Source organism: Cladophialophora psammophila, assembly GCF_000585535.1.
Source record: "Cladophialophora psammophila CBS 110553 chromosome Unknown aczJe-supercont1.6, whole genome shotgun sequence".
Taxonomy (NCBI): Eukaryota; Fungi; Ascomycota; class Eurotiomycetes; order Chaetothyriales; family Herpotrichiellaceae; genus Cladophialophora; species Cladophialophora psammophila.
Window position 1 is genome coordinate 1,055,856 of NW_006912927.1, and position 26,439 is coordinate 1,082,294.

General features: G+C 52.3%; 11 protein-coding genes across 11 annotated transcripts; 9 read left to right on the forward strand and 2 right to left on the reverse strand.

Moving 5' to 3' along the window:
- Positions 1-417: 417 nt before the first annotated feature.
- On the reverse strand, positions 418-1,964 carry A1O5_04716 (uncharacterized protein; the record flags this gene model as incomplete). Its single annotated transcript, XM_007745320.1, has 2 exons — positions 418-541; positions 601-1,964. The coding sequence occupies 2 exons, from the start codon at positions 1,962-1,964 to the stop codon at positions 418-420; spliced, it is 1,488 nt and encodes a 495-aa protein (XP_007743510.1).
- A 972-nt stretch (positions 1,965-2,936) lies between these two features.
- Positions 2,937-4,337, forward strand: A1O5_04717 (ubiquitin-like 1-activating enzyme E1 A; the record flags this gene model as incomplete). The annotated part of the gene is made up of 1 exon (XM_007745321.1): positions 2,937-4,337. One exon carries the CDS (start codon positions 2,937-2,939, stop codon positions 4,335-4,337), a length of 1,401 nt encoding a protein of 466 aa, XP_007743511.1.
- Positions 4,338-4,722: 385 nt separating this feature from the next.
- Positions 4,723-6,192, forward strand: A1O5_04718 (initiator tRNA phosphoribosyl transferase; the record flags this gene model as incomplete). Its single annotated transcript, XM_007745322.1, has 2 exons — positions 4,723-5,974; positions 6,035-6,192. The coding sequence occupies 2 exons, from the start codon at positions 4,723-4,725 to the stop codon at positions 6,190-6,192; spliced, it is 1,410 nt and encodes a 469-aa protein (XP_007743512.1).
- A 437-nt stretch (positions 6,193-6,629) lies between these two features.
- On the forward strand, positions 6,630-7,561 carry A1O5_04719 (alcohol dehydrogenase; the record flags this gene model as incomplete). Its single annotated transcript, XM_007745323.1, has 2 exons — positions 6,630-7,145; positions 7,226-7,561. The coding sequence occupies 2 exons, from the start codon at positions 6,630-6,632 to the stop codon at positions 7,559-7,561; spliced, it is 852 nt and encodes a 283-aa protein (XP_007743513.1).
- Positions 7,562-9,260: 1,699 nt separating this feature from the next.
- On the forward strand, positions 9,261-10,018 carry A1O5_04720 (uncharacterized protein; the record flags this gene model as incomplete). Its single annotated transcript, XM_007745324.1, has 3 exons — positions 9,261-9,325; positions 9,411-9,499; positions 9,576-10,018. The coding sequence occupies 3 exons, from the start codon at positions 9,261-9,263 to the stop codon at positions 10,016-10,018; spliced, it is 597 nt and encodes a 198-aa protein (XP_007743514.1).
- A 694-nt stretch (positions 10,019-10,712) lies between these two features.
- A1O5_04721 (uncharacterized protein) lies at positions 10,713-10,951 on the forward strand (the record flags this gene model as incomplete). The annotated part of the gene is made up of 2 exons (XM_007745325.1): positions 10,713-10,772; positions 10,823-10,951. The coding sequence occupies 2 exons, from the start codon at positions 10,713-10,715 to the stop codon at positions 10,949-10,951; spliced, it is 189 nt and encodes a 62-aa protein (XP_007743515.1).
- Positions 10,952-11,955: 1,004 nt separating this feature from the next.
- On the forward strand, positions 11,956-14,025 carry A1O5_04722 (uncharacterized protein; the record flags this gene model as incomplete). Its single annotated transcript, XM_007745326.1, has 1 exon — positions 11,956-14,025. One exon carries the CDS (start codon positions 11,956-11,958, stop codon positions 14,023-14,025), a length of 2,070 nt encoding a protein of 689 aa, XP_007743516.1.
- A 623-nt stretch (positions 14,026-14,648) lies between these two features.
- On the forward strand, positions 14,649-16,835 carry A1O5_04723 (uncharacterized protein; the record flags this gene model as incomplete). The annotated part of the gene is made up of 3 exons (XM_007745327.1): positions 14,649-14,786; positions 14,872-15,749; positions 15,806-16,835. 3 exons carry the CDS (start codon positions 14,649-14,651, stop codon positions 16,833-16,835), a joined length of 2,046 nt encoding a protein of 681 aa, XP_007743517.1.
- Positions 16,836-18,972: 2,137 nt separating this feature from the next.
- Positions 18,973-21,282, forward strand: A1O5_04724 (uncharacterized protein; the record flags this gene model as incomplete). Its single annotated transcript, XM_007745328.1, has 1 exon — positions 18,973-21,282. One exon carries the CDS (start codon positions 18,973-18,975, stop codon positions 21,280-21,282), a length of 2,310 nt encoding a protein of 769 aa, XP_007743518.1.
- Positions 21,283-21,734: 452 nt separating this feature from the next.
- Positions 21,735-22,537, reverse strand: A1O5_04725 (ATP synthase (E/31 kDa) subunit; the record flags this gene model as incomplete). Its single annotated transcript, XM_007745329.1, has 3 exons — positions 21,735-21,885; positions 21,938-22,446; positions 22,508-22,537. The coding sequence occupies 3 exons, from the start codon at positions 22,535-22,537 to the stop codon at positions 21,735-21,737; spliced, it is 690 nt and encodes a 229-aa protein (XP_007743519.1).
- A 685-nt stretch (positions 22,538-23,222) lies between these two features.
- Positions 23,223-25,035, forward strand: A1O5_04726 (uncharacterized protein; the record flags this gene model as incomplete). Its single annotated transcript, XM_007745330.1, has 2 exons — positions 23,223-23,264; positions 23,326-25,035. The coding sequence occupies 2 exons, from the start codon at positions 23,223-23,225 to the stop codon at positions 25,033-25,035; spliced, it is 1,752 nt and encodes a 583-aa protein (XP_007743520.1).
- Between the last annotated feature and the right edge of the window lie 1,404 nt (positions 25,036-26,439).

Here is a 26,439-nt window from a genome sequence, read left to right on the forward strand (position 1 = left end):
TAAGAGGCAAGGAATTTTGCTTGTTTGGATTTCACGAAGTCCAAATTATGATGAGAAAGGGAGGGCTGAAATAACCAGTTGGTCATGCATCCATCTAGGTAGGGTGACTGTGGTATCAAGAATACCGAAATGCCCTCATATTTTGGCGTAGCGATGGGCAAGACGCCCGTGTATTATATAACTTGTGGTTCTATATCTGGCCAAATACTATCCTTACGCTCGCCAAGACTAAAAGCAAGACCATTGCAGGATACCGCACTGTTGATCTGTGGCGCCATTCTAGGAGCTTCACATGCTTGCACTCCGCAGAGATCAAGCCGTCGAGGCTTCATCGGCCTTTACGCGTAGTGGCGATATTCAAAACATCAGTGAACTGCCGACACGCAGCGAGCGCTTCTGCGGGATCACTTCTGCAAATCACCTCATCTCCGAGATGGGGAAGAAACGAGGGCCGCCATATCCTCGTGCCAGAATAGCTTGAATGTCAATATTGGCATTGGGACATTGCGCCCATAGTTTGACAAGAATATAGCGACCCGAACTGCCAAAAAGTTTAGTTTCTCGGTCGCAAGGATGACACAATGGGATGGCACTACTCACATTGGAGGGTCGAATTTAATTTCCGTGCTAGATTTGCTTCGACTGATGAAGAACAAAGCGTGTGGCGCAACGCCAGCTCTTGCAGAGGAGCTAGCTGCCACTCCAATGGACCCAGTTTTCGAGGTCGAAGCTTCAGCTTCTGTTGATAGATTGGACCGCTCTTCCGAGGGATAACCAACATCCGGCGTCCCAATCGCCGGAGCAAACGTTCGAGCTCCTATCCGACTTGAAGTTGAGCGATGATTGTACGATGCCTCTTCATCGAGCTCGACTTCCCGGCTACGACGCCCAAAAAACTCATCGCTCTCACGAATTTGCTGTGCCCGCATGAGATCCAGCATGCGATTCCGATGGGCGAGTGTATTTTCGAGATCGAGTTGCTGCCGTTGGAAGCGTTCTGTTTCCCCTGATTCCCTGTCTTCGAAAGAAACATCGGGCTCATAGCCTTCTGAGTCGCTCGAATTAGACCAAGGACCATCATTGCGGTCGTTTCCGAAATATACTGGTCGATACCGATCGACGTAGGATCTCAATGAATATTCATCGTCGTGCCACGGTCGCGGTGATGGTGGTCCCTCACCGCCATCTTCTCCATCAGACGGTTCTACCACTGTTACATGAAGACCGGGTACGAGAGGGACCTCGAGATGAGAGTCACCTTCAGGACTTGTGGGATTGTTGAGGTACCTAGAACGATCAATGGACCTGAGAGGAGACCTTGTGGAGTTCATATACTCATGGGAAGGGCGATATCCATTTGGTCTGTGTCGTTGATGGCGGTAGCTCTTTGGAGACCAGCGCACATCGTACTGAGAAGTCCGATCGAGGAGATTATCATCTTCCATTGCAACGAAAATCAACCCGTTTTGAATTGGTGCATCGTAACCGGTACGTGGGGCTTTAACCACGATCTCGGTCAAGGTAAAAGGCATTCCACCCACATGCTTCAGTAAGAGGTTGCATTTGTTGGACTTGGTGCAGTAGACGCTGGTATCGTCTTTGAGGACATTCTGTGGATAAGAATTGATGGCCACATGAGGATCGGAATATTCTCCGCCGTCACAGCTGATAATCTCCAGCCTCAGTTGACCAGGGACGACCTGACCTTTGTGCCCATAGCTAAACGTTCGAGGTTCATCCTCATATGTACCGTCAGTCAACTTCCTCCGTTTCGATCTCGGCCGATCACCACGATCACCGACTGATTGAACTGGTGAGGCAGGCGACAGGTTGGAGGGTGGCACATATGTCTCGGAGGCGGCAGCTCTTCCACTCTGTCCGATCCTTTCTCTTTGGTACCTCTGCAAACGTTCGCTGGGTCTGTAGGCTCTCAGACGAGTTCGGACGAGGCTGGAGGCTGCCATTTGGAGGTCCTCCATATCCCTGTCCAGTGCTTCAAAAGCTCTTTCGACTCCAAGGTGACGCTCCGAGCTGAGAAGATTTCTGAGGGTTTGAAGGCGTGCTGATATATCGGACCAAGCAGGGCGTTCAGGAGGATCGGGCTTGATGGAATTTAGTATCCGATGGTAACAGAGAGCTTAACACGCAGGACAAGAAGGACTTATGGGATCGTACCATGGCTGAACAAAGGTTGGGTCGAGAGCCAGTACGGACAAAACCGGCCTTCGGAATGAGGGTTACCCGCAAAGTGACTGCGTTCGACTTGGATCAGAGTATGAGAGACATATGGGGTCATATAGGGCGGGTCAAAGACTGCTACAACCTGAGGATGGATGTTGAAAAAGGTCCTCTGAAGAAGGGTTGTAGTCGGACGTTCGCCAGTCAGAGAGCGGCAACCTTCAGGCGTTGTGACATGTCGCAGTGAATCAGTGACTTGCCCCACGATTCAAATGGGTGATGGTACTGGTGACTGCGCCTGCCGAAGGCCCGTGCGGCATGGAAGGCACCACCCGGAGAATTAACGCACCATCAAACCCCCTCTTAGGTGCCTCTAGGCGTGCCGCTAGCCTGTAAAGCCTATTAGGTAGTTTGCCAGCAATGGGAGCCTTGCTGCCCACAAGAACGTACCTACGGAGTACCCAGTAGTGGAATTCTCGCTTGGCACTGAACTGCCCCCTGCAGCAGCATGAGATAATGTCTACCGAGTACCTACCCCCTAAGACCCCAATGCGCCAAAGAGCAAACAATTTGTTTCAGTCTTCTCATCTTCACCTCACCTTCACCTCACCTCACCACACCACAATTCTCACTCTTGAGAAAGATATCTCCCAAGATCGCCTCCAGTTACCCAGAACTTTGTCGTCACCCTCGAAAGCTCAAACTCCTGCAACAATTACTTTGCTCCAGCCTCCCCTCTCTGCCCTTTGGGATGCACCATGGACGAGACTCCCTTGTCTGGTGGCTCTCACCCTCCGAACGGAACCCACCTAGCAGATCGTGTGGCGGTAGACTTGAATGGAGCGATGGCTGGCCCGATAAATGAAGGCATTGGTGGAGCTATCAATGGTTCGACATTCGTCACGTCCGTCCCTGTCATGAGCGACCTCAACGGCTACCCTCAATTGCCTGATGCAACTTTTGGCAGCATGGCCCTCCCGATAAATGGAATGCAGCCTGAAATGTTTGTGATGCAGCCTCAGCAACCTATTTCTGCCGACGAGATCGCGTTGTATGACAGACAAATCCGCCTATGGGGCATGCAAGTCCAGGAGAAGCTCCGTCACGCCAATGTTCTTCTCATCGGCATGAAAGGCCTAGGATGTGAAATTGCAAAGAATCTGGTTCTGGCAGGAGTTGGAGTGTTGACAATCCTTGATCATGAAGTCGTCACGGAAGAGGATTTAGGAACGCAGTTTTTCGTCAGTGAAGCTCAAATTGGCCAGAATCGGGCGCAGGCGACCCTTGCCGAGTTACAGAAGCTGAACCCAAGGGTTGAGGTGTACACGGACCCGAATGCGGCTGTGACGAAGGACCCGGAATACTTCCAGAACTTCGATATCACCATTGCAACCGGCCTCATTATGGATGTATTGGGAACCATCAATATGGCCTGTCGGATGTATGGCCGGAAATTCTATGCCGCAGACACCCACGGTATGTACGGCTACATATTTGACGACTTGATCATCCATGACTTCGTCATTGAGAGACAGCAGAGGAACAAACCCACCAAAGTCGGCGACATGGAGACGTCTACCAAATGCGTCACTGCCGTGGAGTCGAAGAAGGAAAATGAGAAGATCATGGAAATGATTACCTATCAAGAGACCTATTCCCCCATTCCTCTAGCCAATCTGTCTCCTCTCCCAGCGCGGGTGAGAAATACTCGACGCAGCCGCACGAAAGTCACCCCTTTACTTTCTTGCCTGCGGGCTCTCTTCGATTTTCAAGGACAAATGGGTGGTCGACTTCCCGGGCACAACAGAGCAGATCTCGAGCTCTTCACTAGATTGGCAAATCAGAAACACCTGGAGCTTTCACTTCCCCTGGAAACCTTGAGGTCGGACTTTCTCCGTGCTTTCCTGCAGAACCTTGGCTCTGAAATCAGCCCAGTGGTTGCATTCCTGGGAGGTTACTTGGCACAGGATGTCATCAATGTTTTGGGACAGAAGGAGCAACCGCTTCAAAACTGGCTCCTCTTTGACGGAGAGGACTTCACCGCCACCCAGTTTTCGATACATCCTATCAACGAGGATGCCATGAAGATGATGAACACGAACGGAGCTGTGATGATGCCAGAGGTTGCATCCATGGAACGCACGGTTCCGGTGGCTTGACCTATGCTTCCGCGACTGGCGAGGCTGGGAATTTCGTACGGCATGACTGTGCTGGATGCTCGCTTTTTGACCAATTGGGATCGGGATCCATTCTTGGCATCAGGAAATTTTACACGCCTCACAACATTCTTCATGATCAAAGGCTGCCAGCCTGTTGCACAGAGCTGGTCATTTCAACATGCGGGATGAAGGCCTCGTACCAGAATCAGCAGTGCTCCTCTTTTATACCCGCTTGGATGGCAGAGCGTTGACTCAGATATCCTTCTACTCAACTACGGACTGCGCCTGGACCATCATCGCCTGAAACGCAGGCAGCCTTGACCACTTGGAATGAATATTAGACCGCTAACCCATACTAAGATTCAGCATCTACTTCCTTGTTGAAATGACCCATCCGGATTTCCCGACAAGACTAGTTGACCTGACCTTAAACGACTCGAGCCATAACCCTTCCTTGTATGCGACCCTTAGATCGATCCGCAAATCTGCTCTTTCCATTCCAAATCGCCTAGCCTCCATCCTTAGTGACAGCAAATTTGTCAAAGCAGCGTCCCAACGGTACAACTTGCCCCTGGTCGCAAACGAACGTTGTGGTAGCTGGTACATCGGCCCAGCTGATAAAGTCGGTAGCACTTATTTCAAAAGTACTGATGGGCACCATGGACAATGGGACTTTTCTGCTCGCAGACTCAATCTGCAGCTTCTTCCCATCTTGGCCGCTCACGGCGGCGCAATTGTGGTCGACTCAACGCGTCGGGGTAAGAATTTGCCGGATGCGTTCAGCAAGACTGTCCCGATATGGGCCGCGGTGATCAACAGAGCATTGTTCCCGGAAATGCCTTGGGCACACAGTCTTCAAACTCCACCCCCACCGGATGACCTAGGCCGGTCTGAGATATCACAAATCGAAGCTCGGCTCGACGAATTTACCGCGACTTTCACCATGCTGGGATTAAACTTAGAAAGGTTACGCAAAGAGCTGCGGCGGCCTATCCGGCTTACCTGGATGATAAATAGCTGCTCTCATATTGAAAGTGGTGACGAGACAGACCTGCTTGCACTACGGTCACTTCCCGCACTCGAGTACTCCTCTCACAACATTGTACTCTGCTCCGCATCTCGTCGGGTCCGCGGTGCAGAAAGCTCGGAAGGCGGGTACATCCAAGGTGCCGGTGACGATAGCGAAGGGTGGTCGCACGGACTCACTGCTGAACTCTTCTGGAAGCATAGACAGCTGTTGATGCAGACTCCGGAAGATGAACTGCCTGCTCTGATCGAGGAGTTACTCGAGCAAGAAAATGAAGCACGTGGAACGGGCATTTCAGTCACGAGAATCACTCCAACATCCAACCTCCATGTTGCAGTCGGGCCCATCGAGAGCTTGGATGGTTTCGACCTGATTATTAATTGTCAAGGCGACGCACAAGCCTCAACCTCGAAAGCTATTTGCTTAAGCTGTCGCCCCGGCAAATTCGGGAGCAAAGATCTTCGCCAAAAGCTCCCTGATGTTGTCAGCTCTGTCAACAATCTGCTCCTCACGCGACCCCAAAGCCAGATACTGATCACTTGCACTACCGGCAAAGATCTTAGTGTCGGTGTTGCAGTTGCAATTTTGTGTTTGTGCTATGACGACGAAGGTCAGTGACAATCTTGTGCATGCATTAGACCTAGGGAACTCGATTGACAACAACATACAGGCCATTTGAGGGAGGTTGCCGACCAGCCGGTTGTCGAGAAACAGCTTGTCAAGCGAAGACTGGCCTGGATCACCTGCTCAAAACAGGATGCAAACCCTTCCAGGGCGACACTGCAAGCGGTGAATTCTTTCTTGATGCAGCGTCCGGACGGATGCTAGAAACAAACGCCGAAGAAAAAGGCTGGATCAGCCCGGCATTGGCGCGTTTTGGCCATGGTTAGAGTCAGTATCATAGGTCAGTACATGGTAGCTGTGGTATGACCTTGGTTCCCGTTCATGGTCATTGAGGCATAGACGCCGAAGCCTTTTTGGTGACAAAGAGCTTCCAGCTTACCCGAAGGGATGGTCGGTGCAGAAGCAAGAAGCCGAAGCCAATGAAGATGGATGGAGAAGCTGCGGCTGGTGAGGCTAGTGTAGCTGGTGGGCGCAGCTGCGGGCTGAAGGCTGCTGGTCGCATGATTGCATCATGACCCCATTTCATCTCCAGGTGTTGGCTCGCTCATACCATCAAAAAGTACCACGCCTTTCAGCTTTTCAATTCCAGAGATCTCTCCAATTTCCTCTTTGCTAGACCCAGTCCCTCACGCTTCGTCAAAATGTCTGCTCTCTCTTTCGGCGATACTCTCCCTCTACCCAACTCTTCCGTTCGCATCCCCCGCCTTGGATTTGGAGTCTATCAGTCCCCGTCCAGTCTTTGCGAACAATCATGCTTGTGTGCCCTACAAGCCGGATACAGACACATTGACACTGCGCAATTCTATCACAACGAAGCTCAAGTCGGTACGGCGCTGCGCCGATCGGGTCTCCCTCGCTCTGAAGTGTTCATTACAACCAAAATCCTTTCTGCAGGAGGCAGCGTTGAGAAATCATACAAAAAGTGTCTCGAGAGCGTGGAGAAGATTGATCCGGGCCACGATGGCTATGTAGATCTGTTCTTGATACACAGTCCCAATGCGGGAAGCGGTAAGAGAAAAGAAATGTGGCAGGCTCTTGAAAAACTGTACGAGAAGGGGAAGGCCAAGAGCATTGGCGTGAGCAACTTCGGGGTTGGACACATTGAAGAGATGAAGGAATATGCAAAGGTCTGGCCGCCTCATGTGAATCAGATTGAGGTACGATGAACCACTGCCATCACCGTCGAGTTTGCGGTGGTCTCGCCGAGGCGTGAGATGAGGCTGACCGAGTTCGTTAGCTGCATCCGTGGTGCCAACAACGAACGATCACAGAATATTGCCAGACACGCGGCATCGTGGTCGAAGCCTACTCACCGCTGGTCCGGAACTACAAAGCCAACGATCCTACACTGGTCTCCTTGGCCAAGAAACACAACAAGACTACGCCACAGATCCTCGTGAGATACTGTTTGCAGAAGAACTGGGTTCCACTGCCGAAGAGTGATACTCCAGACAGGATCAAGCAGAATGCAGATGTCTACGACTTTGAGCTATCCCGGGATGACATGGCCGCGCTGGATGCGCTGGACCAAGGGGACGCTGGGGCAATTGTTCAAGCTGTGCGCAATGGGTAGGGCATGCGGGAGGGGCCAGGGAGGGCTCGAAGACAGTGTTTATGAAGTCGGTGAGAAGGGTTTCACTTGTCCATGTGCGTACCTGAGGTAATGCCCCCAGTTCAAGGTGGAGATGGGTCCCATCTTGAACTCTTTGGCTCACGGTTTCATGACATCTGCAGCCACTGCTCCCTCGACACTGGAGTGTGTTTGAAGCGTCCGGTTTCCTTGCAATGTTTCTAGGGCCAACCATTCAAGTTGAGTACACGCGAGTCATCTGATTGAAGATCATCATCATTAATCGAACCGGCCTTCTATCCCTCGGTAGGCAGCGGATCAGTTTCATTGGTTTGTATTGAAGTTGATTACATTTTCTTACAGATCCAGCGGTGCTTTCAATTGCACACCTGCCAGAACTCGAAACTAAGATATCTTTTACTCTGTCCGGTCTTAAATTATATCCTCCAAATGATGAGCGCACCACAGCCTAGGGCGGCTCGCAATGGCCAGCAATCACAGAAAGCTGCTGCCTCGGACGAGCCTGGAACTGCGCAAGAAGAGCTTGGCTCGCGCGTTGTCCAACAGAAAAGGTCCAGGGAGTGCATGTTAGCCTTCCTTTACCATTACAGGTTGTCAAAATCCGCGAACGCGATCTCCTACCGAATGCGTCCCCCAACAGTTTCACCAGAGACCTCGCGAGAGCCCACAGAAGCAGGCTGGCCCGATGAATTGGTCTTCCTATCAACTACCGATGATAGTTTAACCGAGTCACACGCCATTTAATAGATGGTGACCCAGTTGCGCGATGTCTTGACTCGGCTGTTCTCCCGAGGCCGACCAAGGATGGTTGGGGCTTAAAGCTTTCTTGTACCTTACGTGCACCCTTCTCTCCTCTCCTTCCAACATGCTTGAAAAGATACCAAGACACGAGACGTCTCTGAAAGTTAGAGCGGCAATCAGTCAGCAGCTGGTCTCTCGGGCGCCTTACAAGAAGAGTCGACACGGTGTCGAATACAGACCAATACAATGAATCTTGTTCCATAATCAAGACGTCAAGCGGCAACAAAGCAGCAAGTTGAGTTTTTCTAATCAAACAGCCCCTCGAATGGAGCGTCTCAAGGTTCCTTCTCAACCACTCTGTTTCGCGGGGCTTGGCGATTAGTCTGGGTTCCTTACCCTCTTCCAAGTACTACATCCGATTACTCAACATCAACTTTGGGACTAAGGAGCCACAAGCCTTGTCTGTTATGCCTTGCCTCATCCTGGCCTCAGCTGCAGGGAAATTTGTTGAGGACGCACCTTGTGATCAATTCAGGCGCAGGTATGGAGGGAAAGGCCTTTCTTCCCGCTCGCCGGGGCCTTATGGCTGCAGCGGGACCATAGAGGAGCTTTCAGCTGGAGCATACCATGAGTGACCGGGAACTCAACATTCTCGAGTTTCCGCTCCCTCAAACGGGACAGATCCGAAGGAAGTGTCAGCTATGAGGTTTGGCCGAAGCTGGGCTGCTGAAGTCTTGATGTGGCCTTTTCAGGGGGTGGAAAAATTCAACAAAACCACGGCACGGTAGGCAAGTATAAAACGAAACATTACCTCCTCATCTCTGATGTGTTCGAGATATTCTGTAACAACATCGCATCGTCTTCTTTGCCGTGAGAACCTTGCTCAATCAACATAGATTTGTTCAGCACGCCAGCTTCAGGCTTTGAGCATTCCGCAAACATGTCGCCTTCCAATACGGCAATCGCGTTTGGTCCTAGCGTCGAGGAGCTGCTGGAACGCAACAAGTCAGTGATTCACGGGGGCTGCAAATACTTCTGACGAGCCCCGTCTCCCCATGTGGACATTTTTGACTGACTTTTGAATGCACAGGCAGTATGCTGCTGGCCACAAGCCTATTCCGTCTTTGATGGCTCGGACGAGGAATGATCCCAAAACGAATGGTCCTCATGTGCTGATCGGTAGGAACCAACCTATTCAAAGGACCATGAAACAGAGAGGGAGAGAGAGAACATAGAAAACTGAAACAGACTCCAGTATCATGCCTCGACTCCCGTGCCAATCCATTGACCTTTTTGAACCTCGACCTTCGCGAATGCCTCGTCCTGCGCAACGTGGCGGGCCGCTTCTCTTCAGCCGCAAGCGACATTGCCGCGCTCGACACCTTCTTCCACATTTCTCAGATAATCCTCGTGCATCACAACAACTGTGGCGCATCGCACGTCACCAAGCAGCAGGTCCTGGACGGGGTCCGCCAGAGGAGGCCCGAGTTTGTCACTACCACGGTGGGGGGCTTCGCGGGGCTCGAGGCTAGATTGCCGATGAAGGAAGACAACCGCGACTCGTTGGTGGAGGACCTTGAAAGAGTCAAGACGTGCGGGTTCTTGAGGAAAGATCTGGTTGATGGGATTGTTGGGCTGTGGCTTGATGTTGAAACTGGACTGGTTACGAGGGTGTTCCCCGACGGTGATGGTAACTAAGGCAAGCAAGATCTGAGAGGACAAGATGGGGCTCGATGACGGCTTCGATTAGGGTCTCATGGAGACAAGGCTGAGTTTGGTCTCCTAGAGCTGCGATGCTCTTACCAGGCCAATACACACGTAATCTACAGAGACAGTTGTCCGCCTGATATTCGCGCTGAGGGGATATGTGGTTCGCATCGGAACAGAATCCAGATAGAAAACGGTCTTCAGAAACTTGCTGATCCATTGCCCATTGAGATCATTGTCGTTAGGTCAGTGGACACAACCCCTGGGACCCCGTCGCTGCCACAACCCTGACGGTCGGTATCCGAGGATATAATTCATCCGCAGGCAAGATACAGTGGCCGACGGGGCATTTGTTGTTGTCCTTCTCCTCGAAAGGCCCCAGGGGATCCTCCTGCAAAGTCAGCGACCATACCGCATCTAGGATGGGCTCTTAGCTGTCAAGTGTTGTGCTTCATCACTGGCGATGCAGTACGTGTCACATTGGGTGTATGTAAGACGGTCGCAGGTCCCCGGATATGGATGGCCTCGTATGTCGACGGCTTCTGGATATCGAGGTACGTACGTATGGGAGTTGGGGCCGCGTGGGGGGGCATGGTAAGCCGATCCCGGGGATCATATATTAACTGCTCTTCAGGCAGAGTCACCGTAATGTCTGCCAGTTGGCATTCAAGGAAAGACAAACATCATGGAGGAGCCTTTCTATATCGTCGCAACCTTGAACCCGGTCCCGGGAAGGGCTCAGGAAGTGAGTCTCTCTCGGTCTCCCTTCAAGGTCTCATGGCTAAGGGCACACAGGTGATTGAAGCTATCCAACCTTTCACCGAACATGTCAAGGCCAACGAGCCAGGCTGTCTCCATTATGAGATGTTCCAGCCCGCAGATGCCGTGCCTGGCAACGGGCCCATTGTCTTAATTGAGCTGTAAGCTTTCAAAGCGACGGCGTCATTTTCGCTCGGTTCGAAGGACCCAACGAAATAAAAACTGATCGCGCTGCATCTCTAGGTACAAGGATAGGGAGGCCCACGAGCAGCACCGAGCGGGAGAACAGTTCAAGGCCCTTATGGCCAGGGCCAAGAGTGAAGGCTTGCTGACCGGCCCGCCTGATGTCAAAGTGCTGCAACCAGTTGGGGGATTTGGTCCGAGGTAGATGGTAGAGATGGATCATGCTCAATCTCTCCATGCTGGGAGTCGTCGCTGCAGCCGCAGTGGATTAGCCCTTGCCCTTTTATTGTGAAGGTCATACACAGTCCATGTAGCTTTGAACCACGGGAGCAGTACGAGGCACCTAGCTCGCTGGCTAAAATCGCCCGTTTGACGGTGACTAAGCCTGGCAACATCCATCATCACCTCCTCACCTCATCGACGCTGCTACAGGCAGCGCTGCGTTAAGCACGTGGAGGTTCCCATTGGTTTGATGGACACGCCCTCCTCCTTGCATCCTTCAATGACCTCGACGCATCTGCCTCGCTTCAAGCACGCTCAGCAATGGCCGCGCTTGATTCGTCCGATTGCGCCTCAGCCTCGTGTTTTGGGCTCTGTCTCCTGCCGCCCTGGCCGCATTACATTCGGAGCTCCCTGGCACCGATGACACCGATGGCACTGGGAATATAGACTAGCATCGTGGAGGCTGTATTTCTTTGCAATACAAAGACCGATAGCGGGCCGAAAGCAAAATAACAGACCCCTGGGGTGATCACCGGCACCCACAGAAGACCAGAGCTGCTGGCTTGCCAGCTATTATGGCTACATCACCGTCCGTCCCAGCTCGCTGCCATATGTCGCGAAACAAGTTAGCCTGACCCTGAACCAGGATACAACGCGCGTCCGAAACCACCGAGCAGCAAGAATACGAAGAGGCCATTCTTCGCAAGCACTACCCCGAAAGCCAACAAAGGCAGGACCTAAAACATCTTGCCGAGGAACCGGAAATGGCAGACGAGGAAGGAGACGAAGAAACCAACGAAAAAACTCGTTCTTCTTCAGGTGGAACCGACTCGACAGGGGCGCGAGCTAAGGTGAAGGGTAAACTCAAGTCCTTCTGGAACAAGACCGTCGTGCCAGCATTTCCCGAAGCCATTGCGGATATTTCAATCATCAAAGCTGCATTGAAGGTCGAGGCTACCATTACCAAGGACTTGAGGGATGCAACTAGGCATCCCGAGGTCGCTCAAAAGGCAGCGGTAAGGAGAGGGGTTGACCTGGCTCCTGAGGAAATGCAATTTCGCAAGCTGAGAAAAGCTAAAGCGCGGGATGCTTTTTGTCGGTATCTCGACCTCGACCCGTCCGAGGTCGACGCTGACGACGTGCCCATCGTGGCGTTTGGTGGGTCGGGAGGCGGATATAGGGCCATGATCGGTATGTTGGGATATTGTGAAGAGATGAAACGCACGGGAATGTGGGATCTGTTGACGTATGTTGCTGGCGTGAGCGGCAGCTGCTGGGGCCTGGCCGCGTACTATACCTGGGCTGGCGCGAGCATGAAGGCAGTGATTGACCATTGCCAGAAGAGACTGCACCCACATCATCCGTTGTCGCCGGAGGCCGTTCGAGAGGTTCTGAATGCCCCCGGAGGTCCAACAAAGACGCTGGGTCCTCTGGTGCAGAAGCACCGTTCAGGGTTATCAACGGTGGCCATGGATCTGTATTCAGTATTCACCACAGGTCATCTATTTCTGAATCACGATCCCGCTCTTGACCCGCCGGGCCTCCGCGGAAGTTTTGGCGTCAAGAAGGAAGTGGCGGGACAACATGAAAATTGGCTAAAGTGGACATCGGCAAACACCCACCTTCTAGATGGCAGCGAACCTTTGCCAATACTTACCGCAATCCGGCACGAGCGACCGTGGAAGGACTGGGTGGACAAGGAACATCCCTTCAAGGATGCAGATCCAGGAACAAAAGAGCACCAGGAAGCGCAGGATGCCTGGTTCAATTGGTTTGAAATCTCGCCAATCGAGGTTGGCTGTGACGAGCTGGAGGCTTGGTGTCCAACATGGGCATTTGGCAGACCCTTCGAGAAGGGACAAGATACCATGCAACTCCCTGAACAGTCTCTGGCTTTGCTGCTGGGCTTGTGTACCAGTGCCCCAGCGGGACCCTTGACCTCTTATCTGGCGACCATCAAGCGCAGCCTTCCGGCGGGGTTGATTGGCAATTCAATTAGTGACATGGCTAAAGGCATCGCGAGGATCTGGGGGCCAAAGGGAAAAGAAGAGTTTCAAGCTCATCACCCTCTTCATGCCGTCAACGAGCACAATTTCATGTTCCACTTGACCCGGGGTGAGAACAAGGACAAACCCTCGCCACCGATCGAAAATTCTCCACGGATCCACCTGATCGATTCAGGAATGGACAACAACTGCCCAACGTATGTCATGTTGCACCCTCGCCGGGAAGTTGATGTGATCCTGAACATGGACGCCTCGAGCGATGTGTTGAAAGGCAGTTTCCAGGAGCGAGTGGACCAGATTGCGAGCCGGCGATGTCTGAAATTCACCAAACGACACCCTGAAATCGAAGCAGGCACTGACCTCAAAGATCCAGACCGCTTCAAGGGCCTGTACGCACAGATCTATGACGGCACCATCCTCGAAGAGAGGCCGAAGGAAGTGATCGACTCATACGGACACAGAGTCACAAATCCCCCCGCACCTCCATGCCTCCATGAGTCGACGATGATCTATATCCCATTGCTGCCGAACCAGAGAGCTGTGGCCGATTTCGATCCTTCGACTGCCAAGTTCTCTGGCTCGTATAACCTTGTGTGGACGGGTGCGCAAGTGGAGATGCTTGTCAAAATTTGTTCTGCCAACTACAAGGCCGGCGAAGCTGCGATCAAGACCGTGTTGAGGGAGCAGTGGCAGAAGAAGAAAGCGAAGAGAGAAGCAGCTACCGCAGTTTATTCTCCATCTCTGCTTGCTGGTCCAGCTGGTCCTGCCGGTGCCGGTGCTTCTGCTGAAGTGTCTGCTTTGGAAGCAGCTTCGTGTACAGATGTCTGATAGCAAGAACTTCTTGCTAGGACCAGCGCATGAGTTTCTCGGGACCAGGACTGGTGGTACTGACCTAGTCCGCACATCACAAGATGGCGAGCGTCCTTGTAGTAAGTAATGTGAGAGACATTCTGTCTCCAGGGTGAAGACTCTTTCGACTCCCTGACGCGATCATAGCCCTAACGAGGGCCAAGAAATGCTCTTTTGCATCGCGTCTTTGGTTGAAGATAACTTCCGTCAAGACTCTATTCTTGGAACTCGGCAGAGAGTAACATCCAACATCTCACCAGATAAGAGCTGCCAGCATCAGGTGGTGAAATTGTAGTGTCTGGCCACCTAGATATGACAAGTGGATCGTCAGATCCATGGCGGGCCCAGCCCAGGATGGCGGGACAAACCAAACTTGCAGCTCGATCGCCGGGTCCAGGCCTGGAGTCTCCAGTTCTACTGGTAGAATCTGGTACTGGAGATTTTGCAAGGGTTTGCTCTTTTCGGCGCTAGGAAGCCCCCGCCTCATGGCGAACTTCCAAACAACGGGGGTATCTATTGCTTCAGAGTCGGGTATGAGAGCTTGTGGAATTTAATTCCCACATCGGATCCAGTGTCTTCATAATAAAAGCTGGGCATTCGCAATGCAGCCTCCGCCGGGCACCCATAGTCCTCGCAGCCAGCAGTCGCGCCCTTCGGGGGTCGGAGCGACTGTTGCGGCGAATTCCAAGCGAAAGCATGCGTCAATGGCCTGTGAGTATTGTCGCTTTAAGCGGAAACGTGTAAGTCTTTCCTATCTCCCTTGGGCTAGAAGCTGTGTGCGCTCCTCGATTGATTCTTCGATTCTGACCCGTTCTTATTGCCCAGTGCGACGGCAACCCTCGCTGTCGGTCATGTGTCGACGCCAACAAGCAGTGCGTGTATCGTTTCAACGACAAAAGAAAAGCCAGCGTGCGCCAGGAGCGCATCCAGATCCTCGAAGCCCAGAACAAGGAATTGCGCTCCCTGCTCGACGTGCTCAAATATGGCAATGATGAGGATGCCCATGCTGCATTCCAAGCTCTGCGTTCCCCTCGAGAGACGGCGCTCCATGGATCACCCTCAAACCACCTCCTCCTTGATGTGTACGGGGTGTCTATCCCAACATTCCCTTCTTTGTCGCTAGACGATCTGCAACATGTGCGAACAGACCGCGGTAGCCGGCAGTCGCAGTCTTCACTTCAGACTTCGTTCTTGCCAGCGCTGAGACTCTTTGACTATCCCCCCATCTTCACTCCTAGCCAACTGCCGCCCGAGGTTGACATTCGAAAAGGAGCCGAGTTGTTTCTCCAGGTGACCGCAGGTTTGTTTCACATCATGGCCATGGACGAATTTGATCGGCTTTGTGCCCGAGCCTATCGATCAAAGATACCACCAGACACTCGTGTTGTGGCCGAAATCTGTGCTGTGTCTGCCATCGGGGCTCACTTCAACGCCGACGACACCACCGGGGAACTCAAAGACGTCCTCTTCAATACTGCCATCCACCATCTACCTGAGATGCTAGAGCTTAGCAACCTTCGAACCATGAAATACCTCGCTTGCCTCTGTACATATGGTATGGTCGACAAGCGGAAGAGCACAGCTCGACTTATCCAGCTCAGTCTGGACATCGCGCGGTGGAACTTGGCTCTGCCGCAACATGGGCTCTCTGAAGCTTCTCATGACTGGAGGAGATTGTATCAAACAACACTGTTTTTAGAATGGTCCGCAGTGATAAGTCTGTTCCACTCCATGTGTACCACTGACTAACGCCTCGCAGCTGGTTATCGAGCTCATTGGGCTACGTACCTGATTTGTCCGGTGGAGAAATTGGGTTTGCACAACCCAACATAGCAGCCATGGAAGGACTTCAAGACGACATCGTGACGCAAATCAAGGCCAAAGAGATTGTCGTGCTGAAGGCCCGAGTCTGCGAAGCAACCTGTGGTCTGGAACCACCCACCGGACAGATAATCGAGGATCATATGACCAAGCTGGAGGGCTGGTATCGGAAGCTGCCGCCTAACATGACGCTGACCGTTTTGTTGAACGGCGACGCCAACCCTCTCACGGCGGCTCAGCAAGGCGCTCTCCTCCTCTCCCACGCCATGTACTTGGGTGCCGTCATGATGTTACATCGACGAGCCCTCGTGGCCATCTCGGATGGCATTCTGGGCGGTATCGCAGGCTCTGATATCCAGAGCATGCCGATGCAAGAGCATCTGGCTCGTTCCGTCGAGGCAGCACGCGCCATCGTGCGGATTTTCATCTTACTCCGCTTCGGCACCGCTACAACAAATATGCACGTCCGATGTTGGATCTGCGTCTTTGAAACTTACACAGCATGCACCATCCTTCTTTACAATATCGCCTTGCGGACTATCCAGCACGCCGCGGAACGTGCAGAGACGCAACTTGATCTGGAACGTGTCACAACTTGTCTCGGCATGCTCAAGGCATCAGCATTGGTGGATATGGTGTCCCAGAAGATGTTAACGGCATTGGCAGGTGTACATGATGCAGTCGTGGCTGCTACGGGCCATCAACTTAGTGAGACATCGCCGCCGCAAGTCGAGTCAAGGAGCATTTTGCACTGCCGACTCGATGGCACAGGGTCGAGCTTCGAGCCGTATAATTTATTGACTTCTTCCAACAAGTCGCCACGTGGCTGTCTCTCTGCCATTTACGTATTTAAACGCGCTACCGATATGCTGAGAGATCCATTTGGGCACGGCCTGGACGCTGGATTTCGGCTTTTCCCGCGAGATGTCGGTGTGGAGGCTGTGGACTGGTGGTCTGCAGCTTCTTGAAATCGAGGGGTCTGAATTGAATGTTCAAGCATGGCTCTTTTTTCGTGGCCGTCTCGTTGATCTTCGTGGCGTTTCCTGCTTGTCGAATGGAGAAGAGGACATTTGGGATAGCAGGAGGCCTCTTTGAGGAGCACATCATTTCGAGCAAAGCTCGCTTAATACATCTTAGTTAGGCGTGGATTCGGGGATCGAAGAGGAATGTGCAGGTTCATTGACGGACAGAGTCCGTCGGATTAAGTGAAGGAAAGTATGTCCGCAGCACCCTCTTGACACACCAGACGTGTGCGTGCGTGCGTGCGTGCGTATGTATTTTTTTCGAATGCCGTGCGTAATTGTAATGTGTTGAACCTCAAGGTCAAGGAGTCTTTGTTCAGATACTAAATAACGGCAGATCATGTCTGTTGTGGCGGCAAGGTCTACCGTGGTGCGATCGGTACATTGTGTTTGCCGTGCTGGAGAGCACTACCTCATCCTTGATGCCTTTGTCCATGGTAAATATCCTGTAGACTCACTCTTTGATGGTGAGATGGCGAGAGGCTCCATGGGATTATGCGAGGCTGAATTGCGCCAGTGCGAAGAACATCCTAACGTAATAATACGGTGGAGCATCTGTTTTGATCGCTGAGCCCACTCTTTTTTTTTTTTTTTTTTGTTTGGTCTTTTGCATCGCCGGTATACCTTCTTGACCTTTCTTGCCCTTTCAGAGCTTTGGATCGGGCCATTGTTTCTCTTTAGTGACTGTTGAGATGTAAAATTGAGCACTGGTCAATGTTCCGTCATGCTATCTGGCGTTGATCGTCGTTCTCTTAATCTCTTTATCTTGCCATCATGTCCTACGCAGGATCTTACCCATCAGTGGAGATGCTGTTGTTCTCGAGGAGTCTCTATTGAGCACTACTCACGGATGGTAGAAAGAATTCACACGATTCTGTATCTGCTGTGCTGGACCGAAGGGATGAAAGCTCAGTTCGTTTTGATATCGGACAGACCTGGCTGTGCGGAAGACACCTATTCGAGCCAACGATGGCAACGTTCATACTTTGGCTCACAACATTCCTTGTTTTCATGGACGAGAATGTAACCGGAGGTATAGCTTGTACCGCGGCCCTCAATTCCAACAACCTGTGTCTTGCAAAACGAAGAGGCCAGCCAAGGATGTTTCTTCTCGGCCTATTGATTCCCATCTATCCCTCATGCATCAGCGTCTCAGCCCTACCCTTTCCATTCGGGATCCTATATTGACTCTCCTCGCAAGGCAGCCCAGCCATTTTGACCAAAGGTCTCGATGCGGTGCAAGGACAATCATTACTCCGCCCTGTCCTTACAACATTCCTTCTGACGTACCAGCTTGCCTTGACTCTATCAATGCGCTGGGTTCTCAGTGACGCCAGTCCTACGTTGGGATCTTGCCTTCGATGAGAGTGCTCTCAATGACCATTTATCTGTGACTCGCAATGGACCGCAGGGATGTGATGGTTGGTCACAAGGCGGTGGGAATGGATGATTCGCAGCTGGCTTATCCGCTGTCCATCTGTTCGTTGGATTGCTCGTGATGGGTGAATTTTGTGAACTGCCCATTTTATGGAGTGATTGTGCCATCTGCTATCCGACTCGCTGAAGCCAACCTCGCCTGGGGTATTGATCCGTAGCAGCTATTGGCTTCAGAATGTCTCAGCATTGAACGTTGTATATGACAATGGCAGATTATAAAGCTGCGTGTCATTATTGTACCCCTCACCTGGGGACATCTTTTGTTGCTCCTACGTATTAATCGACAAAGATTGACAACGCGATAGCAGACAAGCTTTACGGGCCTTGATCCGACACCCTTCCCCCCTAAAGTCAACTTTTCCAGCCGGCGTTCCCGGCTCCCTAAACCTGGTCGCCCTAATTAAAACCCAGTACCTAGCGAGCAGGCACTGCAGGGAGTCACGCTAGTGAATCAGGCTACCGGGCTCCTGGTCCCTCCCCGCCTTCCTCCCTGAACCCGTGAAGTTGTGGGCAGTTTCATCGCGTTCCTGGCTGCAATGGTTCCCAACGGCGACCTCGACGTCAACGAGATACTGGTGCTTGTTTTGTCGCAACATTCTGATAATATCTCATACACATCCCTGATATGCCATTCTAGTTTGCTCACATGCCTGATTCGCCATCGAAGAAGCCGTCTACGAAACCTATCCACGAATTCTTCAGGCCTTACCTCAAGAGCACAGTCCCCGCCAAAAGATCGTCACCCCCGACCCGGGGCCCAGAGGAGGTCGAGCCCTCGCGCCGAGATGAATTCAAGACCAGAACGCCAAAGGCAAAAGAGCGGGCTATCAAAAACGATGCAATACGAACACCTCCGTCCTCCGTTCTAACACCCGCGTCCGCGCCGGGCTCGAGAGCCTCACTGTCCATTCGCAGCCGATGCTCTCCTTCAAAAGATCCGATAGAGCCTCCTTCGACGTACAAGCGAGCTTCTATCTTTGCCGCACACAGCCAAGAAGATGACACCCTTCAGGATAGGGCCAACGGCTTTTCATTTACCGACCTACCAAGTTCAACGCAGGCTGTCGTCAAGGATGGTAAAGTGATTGAGATTCTCGACTCCGACGAGGAATTGGAGTCGCTTGAGGATCTGTTTGCAAGGGGACCAGGCCGTCAAAAAGCTGTATTGTCATCCGCTGCGGATGATGAAGCCAAAGCCGAGACTGAGCGCCTGAGGCTGTTGAGTCTATTTACGTCGGGCAGGCCAGTTCCGTTGGTGGGCAAGGATAAACTAAGGGCTCTGTATGCCAAAGAAAAGGCGCACAAATTTGACATCTCGGCCCTGGTAGGAGATCACTTCGATGACGAGGAAATCGAAAAAAATGTCAGGAAAGCCCGGGCAGACGTCGATGCAGCAATTCAAGCCGCGGAGGTAGACAGCAATCACAAGCTCGACAAGACGCTTCTAGCGGCCCTTGCGACCACAGAGGACGGTGAACATGGAGTGGTAAGACTGCTGGACGCTGTTGACCGCACGGAAGCCCTAGCGAGCGACCCAGTCTTCCTGTTCTTCGGGGTCAACGGGCTAAATGATTGGGGTGGTGAAGGTCCCATTGAACACCCTTTCCCCAAAGATGCAATCCCAGAATGCTTGTGGCGAGAGGGGGATAACGACTCAAGGTCAAGAGCCTACGTGTCAGGCTATATGGCTGATCTCGCTGCAAACGGCCTGATCTCCGACGACGCCTTGAAATGGACCTTTGAGAACGTCATCCGTGAGCAACAGGACGACGTCAGGGAAGCATATATCCGATGCTTACGGAATGCGAGCTCTTCCTGGACGAGGAACAATGTCAAGCCACAGGACGTCGAGACTGTCTTCCAAACTTTAGGAGCTGATTCCAACAGCCTCCAGGGTTCTGTCGAAATAAAGCCCAGGCATGTGCTTCTGAAAGAGCCAGTGCGGCGTGATCCGAAATACCTTCTTGCAGCCCTTGATCTCTTCCAATACATATGTGCGGATATGGACTTTTTGGCCTTGAGCAAGCTGACTTCTATCATCTGCCGACTCGCTATCGACAGTGGACTCACGAGCGACGGCCGAATTTCGTCAAAAATTGACGAGATTCTGGAGACGCTTCTCTCACTCCCGGACGGGGAGACGTCCTCTCACGTCGCAGAGCGAATGCTAGATGACGTTGGCCAGTATCTGAAAGATGCCACTTTACAAGCACAACTACTCTCTCACATCCTCCCTACTTCGCCCACCGCTTTGCGGATACGCATCCTCCTCGCACAAACCTTCCTCGTTGGCGTCGACAACCTAGAAGAGACTGCTTTCAACACTCTCCAAATTTCACTCCACATGCTCGCAGAACACGTATCCAAATCCCCTAGCTTCGATACACGACGCCGAAAAGGTCCTAGCACAATGGACTACACAGCCCTCCGCGCTCGCACTCATATCCTCGACATCGCCATCTCGGACGGCGGCCGACCCAGGGCCTTCTCTTCCCGCGCGGACGAACAATCTTTCAACAAATCCGTCGACCGCCTCGCCGATGCCATTCAAGCGACATTCGTGGCGATTGTCGACACGGGCGCCTCACACATGGCACGCACAGAGTGCAAGGATGTTCTGCACGCATTGTATTGGCGGTTATTGTACAGCGTGAGGACGGAGTTGAGGCCTAAAAGGCATATCTTTGACGGGAAGACGGGGAGAATGAGGGATGCGGAGGAAGTCAGGGTCGAGGAGAGAGGCAAGGAACTTATGAACAATTTTCTGGAGAACAGCAAAGGAAACCTACGGGAAGGGGAGAAAAGAGCAAAGCAGAAGGCAGAGGGCTCGAGCGGTGGAGAGGTCCCGAAACAGCAAGACGGAAAGGTTCCTCCCACTTCTCTGCTGTCGGAGCCTTCCGAGACTGAAAAGTCGATCCCCAGGCAGTTGGGCTGGCAGTTGGGGCTGGACAACTAGATCCAGCTTGCTGCTGAAGGCGGCGTTCAATGTGGGCGTCGTCACAGCCCTCAAAACCGTGCGCGGCATGAGGTTTGGAAGGCCAGGTGTTGATTGATGAAGGTGTTCGGCTGCATACAAAAAGGGTTTGACGATTGATGCCACCCCCCCACCTGGGAGTCTGAATGATGTGCGGTTCGTAAGACGATTTGTGGAAATAAGACTGATGACTTTGTACAACACCTTCAATGCGCTCACATTGTATTTCCCCGGCCATACCGACCATCGTGATACCCCTGTCTATTGCTGCGTGGTGCTCCTCCTGCCTCCGACACCATCTACCACAGCTGTGTGCCTTCTTCAGACTCTGGACACAAGTGGGACGCGTTGCAAGCATGCCACAGGGATCTTCGGATACCAGAGACATCCCCGTGAGAACACAATCATTGCCGGAACACTCAATTCCTCCAACTTTAGTCATGGAACTTCCTGTTCTCGTTCTCACCAAACAACGTCGCTCTGATGCTCGGAAGGGCTTCGGTCTCGAGCATGTGCAATCTCTCTTCCAAGGTGTTGTTCAATTCGATCTTGCCACCACCACCAAGGATGAAGACACCGCCCGCCCTGTACGCACACGTCAATAGAAGAGTTCCCCTCTGGGACAGGGAGAACGCACGACTCATCTGGTAGCCATTCCTTCTCGTCCACCGTAGCTTGGACCTCACTGCCCATGTTTTTTTTGTACTCGGCCTCGGCCTTCTTCGCGGCACTCTGCACCTTCTCTTTGTCTGCCTTCCGACATCTTAAGGTCACCTTGTTTTCGCAGAGCAGATACATGCACTCAAGAATCAAGCCCTTCAGCACTTCGTCGTAATTCTTGCTCTTGGCACCGGCGTCCACCAACTTCTTCCTCGCCTCCTCAAACAACCTATCCAACAGCTCCTGACGGGCTGAGAGGACTTTTATCCTGGTCTTGTTGGCCATGGTGGAGCGAGTGATCTGCTGGGACATGGATGCCTGTTTGAACTTCTTCTCGTATTGACTGTCGATTGCGGCAATCTCCTCGCGTACCAACTTTGATTTCTCAATTGCGAATTCTTCGTCGGCTTTCAGTTGGATTTCGCGGGCTTTTTCGAGGGCTTCTTGACGGATGAAGGCCGTCATCTTTTTGAGTTCGGCGGCGACCTAGGCACCTCGTTACTATCTGCGGAAGGGGTAGATTGAGGGCTGAAGCAATGGGCATTACCTGGTCGTCCGAGAGCGCGTGGGACGACATGATGGCGACTGATCTAGGTCAACAACTTGTGGAGTGGAAGGGTAGACGGTCAGGGGATGCTGCTCCGAAGACAGAGCTGGTGTCGGCCGGTGGTTTCGCAGCCCCTCGCAGTTCGTATCTATATCGATGAGGAGGACGGGGAGAGAGAGGACTACGAGCGTCCCAGAAGCTGGCCTTCCCGCAGTTGAGGCCGGGTCAACAATTTGCCGTGGACTGGAGCTCCGTCGAGAGAATTGAAATTGTTCCAAAGCAACACCAAATGTCAGCTCCAGATGGGCAGTGCAAGGCTGTATCAGTGGGTAGCGAGGAGCTTCATACGCAGGCAGCTGGTGGGAAAGTGAGCTTCCGTTGTGGACGGCGACGGCATCCGCGGCCAAGCGATGGCTGAGAAGGAGCGAATCGGTGACTTCATCCTCAGTTGGGATTCAGTTGCCAATTGGGAGACCCTTGTGACCTTGCAAGCCCAGTCTTCCCAGTAGTCAGTCAATCGTCCTCTCCCTCGCTTCCACCCTACACGAACATAACTGTCTGATTCACCACGAGGTGCCCCCGGTCCTATCATGAATATCCCCAACTGTTGAATCTCAATCCCTACCACTTCATGCGCAGAAGCCCAAGATGAGCGGCTCAACTGAGCTGCCCTTACGAATGCGCTGCTGCCCATTTCCTGCTTCGTTTGACCGCCATGGGCCAACTCGGTGACATGTCGCCTCAAGGCACCATTGCTGTGCGCCCCTCAGGTTCCTTCCTTGACATCTTGTACAGGTCCCTGCTAACCTCGAAGGCAGATCGGAATTATCGTTGGCCTCTTGTCCACCTCCGTCCAAAGCCTGGGTCTGACCCTCCAGCGAAAGTCGCACCTCATCGAAGATGCGAAACATCACTCCGAGCCGCGGATTCCTCCCTATAAGAGGCGGCGATGGCAGTTGGGCATGTTGATGTTCATTGTGTCCAACTTGGTGGGCAGCACAATCCAGATCACCACTCTGCCCCTGCCCGTCCTCTCGACGTTACAGGCTTCCGGGCTGGTCTTCAACACGGCCTTCGCCACTCTTCTGCTGGGCGAACCCTTTACCCACTTCTCATTCGTGGGCACCATCCTTACCTGCTCAGGGGCAGGTTTGATAGCCACGTTCGGAGCCATTGGGGAGCCGGCCCATAATCTGCATCAATTGCTCGTTCTTCTCGGCAAGCGCAATTTCATCGTTTGGATGGTTGGGACAATGGCTGTCGTCGTGGCCACCATCTTGTTTGCCCACGTTTTGAGGATGTGGTCGTCTCATAAACGAATTGTGGAATGCCTACCAAAGAGTGAAAGACCTCGAGAAGGATCAACCAGTACCGACCGCCCTCGGATGCTCTCTCGCTCTTTGACCGCCCAGCTACCTCAACCACTGAAAGTCCGTGTCAGCCGTTTGCGATTGGCCCGAGGCTTGTCCTATGCTCTGATATCTGGCATTTTGTCTGCACATTCTCTCCTTGTTGCCAAATCGGCTGTGGAGCTCCTTGTCCGGACTATTGTCGACCACAAGAACCAATTCGACCGCTTTCAGTCATGGCTGATCCTGGTGGCGCTGCTCTTCTTTGCCTTGACGCAGTTATATTACTTGCACCTTGGTCTTCGACTATGCAGTACCAGCGTATTATACCCCTTCGTGTTTTGCATTTACAACATTATTGCAATCCTAGACGGCCTGATTTATTTCCAACAAGGATCAAGATTGAGTTCTCTTCATGCAGGTCTGGTGGCGTTGGGTACTGTTATACTTCTTTCTGGCGTCCTGGCATTGTCTTGGAGATTAGATGATACGACACCTGCAGAAGCTCCTTACGAGTCGGCCTCTCCGCGAACTCCGCTTACGCCAGGAATGGGAATATTGCGGTCGCCCGTGGACGAAAGAGCCCCTTTACTATCAAAGGGACGGACGAGAAGCTACACGGCTGGTTCAAAACGATCGGTTGAGGAGCAGGCATCGCTGGTTGTTGGGCGCACGCGTGCCCCCGCTCTTTCCGTTCATGCGCCGCCAGATACTGACACAGAGGGCATCTGGGCAGAGTTAGATGATCAGGAGCGCCAGGATGACTATCTGGCGTCTCTCCCTCGAACACCATCTCCTTTTCTGACCCATAACTTCAAGACGCGTCAAAGAGGCGACTCGGCCTCCTCACAAGCGATTTCAACAGGAAGCAGACGCGACTCGGACGCATCAAGAGTCGCTCCTCCACCGGGCCAAAGTATACCTTCTCAAGGGACAAATGATGTTCACCGGAGGCGAAGCAGTGCGCCCCAATCTCGACCACCAGCAACTGGTGGGCCTGAAACGACTCCGTCTCATCTCCACGCTCGTCACAGGAGTACATCCGTTCGCTTTGCTGATGACAAAGACCAGAAAAAAGACAGTAATGACGATGATCAACTTGCACGACAGCCCGTTAGAAGTCGATATGATCACAGCGGCGCGGAAGACAAGGCAGAGAACGACCCTAACGGACCTTGAGAAGGGATTAGCATCAAGTAGATCCTGAACAGCAGGGATTGTGAGGATAAGCATCTGGCTGGAGACAAGAAGCGGAATTATAGAAAACGCAGTAACAAATGAGATGCTGTTCCGCTTCAAAATATGGATGCTTCCAGGTCGACCGAGATCTGAGCAGTCTATTCATATCTTCTATTAACGGCCGTATTAAACCAAGTGACACAAAACTAAAGTACTTGCTTGATCATGGATCTTATCAGAACCTGCCCTGTCTCTTTGTGAGTGTAACAGGTACAGTGGGGTGCAAAAAGTTTGAATACACCTAGCTAACAAAACTCCATACTAGGTGTATTCAAACCTTTTGCACCCCACTGTATGTATTGTGTGACTCGGACATCATCAGATGTTCGGCTACTTAGTGGGCCCCCTCTGGTGGTGTATTTATAACACTACGTTCATGACTCCATTGTCTTTGTAGTTGCGAAATTACGGCGGTTCAGACATCCTGCCACCGCTGCAAGGAAAAAATTTTGCCGGTATGATATTGTGATATCGCATACCGTACGAGGTAAACGCCGCCCAATTGAAAGAATAGGACAGGATAGGGTACATAGCGTTAGACTCCACGCGATCCCCTGGCTCGAGGCGAATTCGACCTCGCCCACGGTCAAGTAGGGTAGTCCAGGTATCGCCCAGTGTACTCTGTACAGTCCGTGATCTTGCTCTTCTTTCGCCTTCCTCGAAACAAGGGCCAGTAGGTTGACATGGGCAATTTCTTGCTATGGTCATTTTTTAAAAGTGGCTGATGTCTTGCCTCCATGCCGGTGCCGGTGCCGGTGGTAGTGGTGGCGGCAGTACGCGTGCCCTGCCTTGTCATCTGGGCGAAGCCCGAGGTTTCTCGTTCTCACGTTCCAGTCTGGCGATATCGATGGGAGTACAGAGGTGTCTGCTTCCGAGGCGTGTATGCCTCGCGACCCTCGCTTCTCCTTTATGTTCGAGAGGATGCACAAAGTCTTCTTCGTTTTCGTCTTCGTCTTTGTCGTCGAATTCGGATTCGAATACATCCTAGGTAGTTGCAATCGATTCACAAAATTCCTCCCTTCTTACATTTGCAACTCATCGTTGGCTCCGGTAAGTCGGCGCAATGTCCTCGAGCTTGAACTTTCGGCTTTATGGAAACACACCCCTATGATCGAATTTTGCGGCATATTTTCTGTCGGGTGCCCCTGGGTATAATGGGCTCAAAAAATGCTGTCGCTGTTGGGTTGGAGTTCGGAGCATGGCGTACAGTCCAATATCGAAGGAACCTTCAGTCTCGGATGCTCTTGGGTTGCTTGATTGCTTGATTGCTTGATTGCTTGATTGCTTGATTGCTTGATTGCTTGATTGCTTGATTGCTTGATTGCTTGATTGCTTGATTGCTTG